Source organism: Galeopterus variegatus, unplaced genomic scaffold, assembly GCF_000696425.1.
Source record: "Galeopterus variegatus unplaced genomic scaffold, G_variegatus-3.0.2 Scaffold728, whole genome shotgun sequence".
Classification (NCBI taxonomy): domain Eukaryota; kingdom Metazoa; phylum Chordata; class Mammalia; order Dermoptera; family Cynocephalidae; genus Galeopterus; species Galeopterus variegatus.
In genome coordinates, this window is record NW_007726839.1 from 413,815 (window position 1) to 419,883 (window position 6,069).

General features: G+C 40.8%; 1 protein-coding gene across 1 annotated transcript in view; it reads left to right on the forward strand.

Annotated features, from left to right (window-relative positions):
• Positions 1-6,069, forward strand: part of LOC103589795 (probable phospholipid-transporting ATPase IB) — a 164,853-nt gene that overhangs the window by 57,833 nt on the left and 100,951 nt on the right. The window contains exon 18 of the mRNA XM_008571840.1: positions 3,910-3,974. Within this exon, the coding sequence (XP_008570062.1) occupies positions 3,910-3,974 (65 nt within the window). The remainder of the gene's footprint in view (positions 1-3,909; positions 3,975-6,069) is intronic.

Genomic DNA, 6,069 nt, shown 5'->3' on the forward strand with positions numbered 1-6,069 from the left:
CCGGTAACGGGATCGCAACCCTCAGTGTCGCGCCCGCACCGCGACCGGCAACGGGATCGCAGCCCTCAGTGTTGCGCCTGCACCGTGCTCAACCAGCGAGCAGACCGGTCTCTATATGGGATCCGAACCCTCGGCGGGAGCGCCGCCGCACTCCCAAGCGCCACCAGGCCGGCCCAGACATGAGTTAATTATGAGATGCATTAGAGAATGTGATACAGGAGAAAGTACTAATTGTGCAGGGTGCATATAGCACGGCTGGCTTTTATGATACTCACTAGTAAATGTTGTCTATTATGTGCCAGATACTATGCTACATCCTTTATACTTAATTCCCTTGCGGGTAGGCAGTATTTCCTTTTTAAAGATAAAACCGAGGCAGAGAGAGGAGAGAGTCACTCAGCCTGAGTCTCACAGGTGTGACAGTGCTGAGAACTGCGTGCTTCACTGTGACGTGCAGTTTCACTTCCCAGAAGGAAAATGCATGAGTTGCAAAAGAGCATAGAAGCCTTCATGGTTGAGGCAGGTCCAAAACTGGATCCTTTGAATTCATTAAAAAAAAAAAGGGGGGGGGGGGGGGGGCCGGCCTGGTGGCGCACTGCTACAGTGCGCCGCTTGGGAGTGCGGCGGGGCTCCCGCCAAGGGTTCGGATCCCATGTGGAGACCAGTTCCCGCTCACTGGCTGAGCGCGGTGCGGGCACAACACCGAGGGTTGTGATCCCGTTGCCAGTCAGTAAAAAAGACAAAAAGGAAAAAAAGAAAAAGGACAACAAAGAATGGGGGATGGACCAGTTTGTGAGGAGCTCCTGAGTCAGGTGGAGGTGGCATGTTCTCTGGCATGGTGAGGGTTCCTGAGAGGGGCTGGAGGGAGGGATGCCCAGGCATGTGGCTCTGCGGACAACCCTCAGCTCTCTGGTTCTCTGGAGGATGAAGACTGTCAACTGGGTCTCTTTGACCTCATCCAGAGTAGCCTAAAAGACCACCTTTTGTCATCCATTCATCGTGTCTGCCTGTGTTTTTCATACACTCACACTCGAACATTGATCAGATCATCTGTGAAAATATTCATAACCAACAACATGCTTGTTGAGAGCTGGCACCATGTTGAATCCCAGTGATGGGTAGCTTGGTTACTGTGATCCCAGGACACATGGTTAGTAAAGATAAATTGTTCCTGACTTTTTCAAAAATGTCTCCAGAGAAACCCAGATTTGGATATCTTTGGCAAATATGAGCTTACCTTTAAAAAAAAGAAAAAAAAAGGCACACTGGTTGATTGGTAATATTTTGTAGTGTGAAATATTATGGTCTTAAAATCAAGTCCTGCTCCAAGTATGATAGACCCTGTACAGTATTTTGATTTATTTGAATGTTGATTATACTCAGATAGTACAAGGACTAAACACTTGTAGAATGCTGTGAATTTCAGCTGTAGTAAAAAGTGAAATCCCACAGGTTCCCCTCTCAGTCATTTTATGGCTGTCTTGTTAGATTGTGAGATTAAAGAGCTAGACCTCAATTTACAAGTGTGGATTGGAATTCTGTACCTGGCTCTTCTCCAAGAGTTGACCTCATTTTATCCAAAAACATTAGAAATCAAGCACACCAAACTTGGATTGACATAATTTAATTAGCTACATTAGTTAAGTCACAATTAACTGGGCTAAACTTCCATGGTCTGTCTAGTACAAGTGTTCTGTGTGATAATTCTCTAAGCAAAATCTCCCTTCATTTTCCAAATTACCTTGATCTGTTTCTTCTCAGAAACCTTTACTTTTGTATATTTAAATTCGTGAAAGTGTCAGTAGTTTTATTTATCGCCTCCCCCTGCCATGGCTAGAAAAAATGCTTTTTTATCCCCCCGTAATATCTTTGTGTAGCTTCAGTTGTCAAATGGCATTTTGCTTAAATTGAAAAATATGAAATAAAACAGCAAGCTAGGACTTAAAAATTATAGCTTGCTTCTGCAGCTGTTGTTCAAATAAAAAACTACCAGTAAATCCTTTTGCATTAGTTATACCAAATTTGTAACAGTTTGCATTACATGAAGTTGCTAGAAGTCTCTGGGGATGAAGAAAGAGTAAGCCCTACATAGAGGGAAATAATTGAAGTTGCAATATCCCCTTTTGTAAGTGAAAATAAAATGTGAGCTCCCTTCTGGACCTAATCTAAGCACCTATAGGAAGGAAGAATGTAATTTGTAAAATTTTAATAGGAAACAAAGAGTTTGATTATTCCGATCCTACTATGCAGAATCTTTAAGGCATTCTCAGTCTCATTTTTACTCCCATCACTATCCTTAAAATAGACTTGTACTAGCTTGAAAATGTATAGAAAATTGTTTGTTTCAGTCCCTTGAGGTAACTACTGTCAAAGGACTATGTCTTTTTTTTATATTGCTTTAAAACAATAACATTTGGATTAAAACCATAATTTTGTGCTTTAAAATTTGTGTCTGAGATGCTTTACAATCTATTCCTTCCAAATGACGATCATTAATAAAGGATATACTTTGTGCATTCCAAAATGAACAAATAAAAATGTTAATTGTCTCCCCTTCTCCATCCGCCCCCCCCAAAAAACAAGGTTTTTCTCGGTCTTAATTTTCAACTATCTTGAATTCTATTCTGTGCCGGTCATTAGGGTTTCTTTAAGATGAGAAGAAGACCTGGTGGGTAGGATTGATACATAAAGGCAGCAGGTGTTTCTTGTCATTAAGTACCTGTCTGCTTTTCTAGTTAAGTATCATCGGTGAGAATAGAGGTTTCAGATGTTCTGCATGGAGAATCCTCCTTGCTTTAGAACAGTATTGGTTAAGGCCCTTCCTTGAGATTGTCACATACTTGCTTGAAGGTTTAAATTCAACATGCTAATGATTTATTTCATTTTTCTATAGTCATTGATCCATTATCTTAAGGTCCTGAGAAAAAACTGGTTGTGAGGGCTAGTTTTCCAGGTAGAAGGATCCTTTTCTTTTCTCTCCTCAATGAGATAAATTGAGATCGGGGTTGGTGAAAAGCACATGTTGACACCAACCTTGTCAAGGGCACTGAGCAGATGCAGCTGACTTGAAAGAAAGACAGCAGCCCCGGTAGACCCCGCAGCCTTCAGGGCTGCTGGAGCCGCCTCCTCCCCTCAGAATGTGTGAATTTGAGGAGGAGGAGGGAGAGGCTCTTGCCATGGCCACCAAGTGCAAAGACTGAGTAGGAAAGAAATTCGTAGAAAATATGTTCCCCTGCTGGGAGGACAAGTAAAGACTATCTTGCTTATCCTGTAGAGATAACTGTATTGAAAAATGAGATAGAAATTATCAGTAAGAATTAAGAATACTTTTGTTCCGAACAAACTTGTTTCTTTCTTTTTTTTTTTTTAACTCAGGTTTTAATTCTTGAAGTGGAGATTATAGTACTTTGAACTTTTGGCAGGAAAAGTGACTCGCTTAATGGAAAATAATATTCCATTGAAACCTGCAGTGAAAATTGCCTACTTTTTTTTTTTTTAAAGGAAACAAGGATCTTGCTATTCCAATAGCACCTTTATGCTTATTTAGGAGCACCTTTAGATCCCATTTGTCTTTCTAAAGTGTTTGCTGTTATTTAAATAATCCAAGGCTAATCCTAATGTTATACAGGGATAACAAAGATAAAGAAAAACCCACAGAAAGTGGGCAAGTATTTATTTTAGCCTTTGGTTATAAATACCGTCCCAGCCAGTTCTCTTCGAGCTGTCTGCAAGAGTCAAAATCAGCTGCAGTTTACTGTATCCCCTCACTCTGGCCCTAGTTCTCTGAATGAACCAAAATGGTAATAAGGTAGATATAAGAGGGAAGTCTAAATTCAGATAATCACTGGAAACCGGTGAGCTCACAGAAGGAGTGATGAACTCATGTGTGTTGTCCCTTCCCCACTTTAGGGTATTCCTGCCGATTGGTGTCACAGAACATGGCCCTTATCCTATTGAAGGAGGACTCTTTGGATGTAAGTAGTTTACTCAAAAGTTGTATTTGATATAACTATGATTGATAATCAGGGTTTATTTTTTGCTAAAAAACAATTATAACTGTGTTTATTTTCTGTTTGTGTTTATGAACATGTCATAAAGCTTTCTTTTTAAACACCAAAATAGTAAGCTTCGAATATTGCCTTGTGATAAATATTTTACTCACCTACAGTTGTGCATTCAAAATGGGATAGTTTTAGTCTCGGTTAGCTTTTATGGTCAAATATGAAGTATCAATGGGACCTAGTGTGATTTGCATTAAGTGGTGATGGTTAATTCCAGTGTAGGTTACTAAGGAGACTTGAAGGATTTTCTTTCTAGTACAAACTTTAAAATAAAGGTAATCCTCAAGCGTTAGGGGTTGTTTAAATTTGTATAGTAAAAGGATACATATGCACTTAATTCCCCAACCTCCCAGTGCCATCAGTACGTGAAGAATGGAACAGTAAAGTTCTCTGAGAATTTTGTAGACATGTCCCACCTCATCGTGGCTGAAAGCCACTGATGAGACCAGGGGTGGAAGCAGATTCAAGGGTAACCAGCAACCTGTCAAATGGTTTGATATGAAAATATGAGCTGAACAATGAGATTTCATTTGTCAAGACTTTTAACAAGGGCCTCATTATTGCAGACACCCACAGCCACTTTTCTGGGTAGTGTATTTAAATGCTAACATTAGGAGCAGATGACAAAGTTAGTTACACTTTTAAAGGGAGGAGATATCATACAGAGGTTTCAATAGTTGCAAATCGGGGAGGTCAGGGTAGTCGTGATGGGCTGAGCGTTGTTAGGGAGTAGACACCGAGTTAGCCAAAAGAGCATGTTGGTGAAAAGGAGGATGAAGAGCTGGTGCGGAGAGTCCCAGAACCCCTGGATGAGCACACACAGCATGTGAGCGTAGCCAGAGCATCTGTATGTTTCCTGATGATTTTCCAGTTCCATGGCATCCACAACCTGAAAAAAAGTCTATTTTTTTTTGGAGGTAAGTCAGAAATGAGCCTGTATTTCCCTTTATGTCAGGTGTTCTCTGGAATCAAAGAGTGGACTCTAACTCTGCACCGCACTAGAGACTTGCAACACAGGTCGAGACCACTAGTTGGTATTGCTGGTCATTTTAATTTTAGTCGTTCCAGTGGGTGTGTAGTGATATCTCACTGTGGTTTTGACTTGCATTTCCCTGATGACCTTTTCTTGTGCTTATTGATCATTAAAATTTTTTGTTGTTGTTGGAGTTTCTGTCAAACTTTTGCCCATTTTTAAAACTGGGTTTTATGTTTTTTGTAATTATTGAGTTCTAAGAATTCTTTACATATTCTGGATACAAGCCCTGTTCCAAAAATGTGTATTGCAGATGTTCCCTACCAGTCTTTCTCTTGCCTATCCATTGTCTTACCAATGTCAGGGAAGATAGACCCTAGGGTGACTCCAATAATTCCTGCCTCCTGTTATCCCCATCTGTTCCCAATTCCCTCCCTTTGAGTGTGTGTGGAGCCTGTGACTTACTTTTAACCAATAGAATATGGCAAAGGTGGTGGAATGTCACTCCCTTGATTATGTTACATTATGTGAGATCCCATCTTCACAGACTGGAGTGGCAGACTTTTCTCTGTTGATGGCTTTAAGAAGTGAGCTGCCATAGTGTGAGAAGGACTGTGGAGAGGGCCACAGGGAAAGAGCTGCAGGCAGCCTCGAGGAGCTGAGTGGCCCTAGCCAACAGCATCCAGAAAATGGAGACCTCAGTCCTACAACTGCAAGGAGGTTAATTCTGCCCACAACCTGAGGAAGGTTGGAAATGGCTCCTTCCCCAGTCAAGCCTTCAAGTGAGACCCAAGCTTGGCTAGCACCTTAATTACAGCCTTGTGAGATCCCAAGTGGCAGATTTAGCTAAATTGTTGCATAGATTCCTGTTCCATGGAAACAGATAATAAGTGTGTGTGGTGTTCTAAGCTGCTAAATTTGTGTTAATGTGTCCAATAGCAATAGAAAACTAATACAAGTGTTTTTTGAAGAGCAGAGTTTGTTATTCTAAGTCCAATTCCTTTTTTTTTTTTTTTTTTTTTTTTTTTTTTTTTT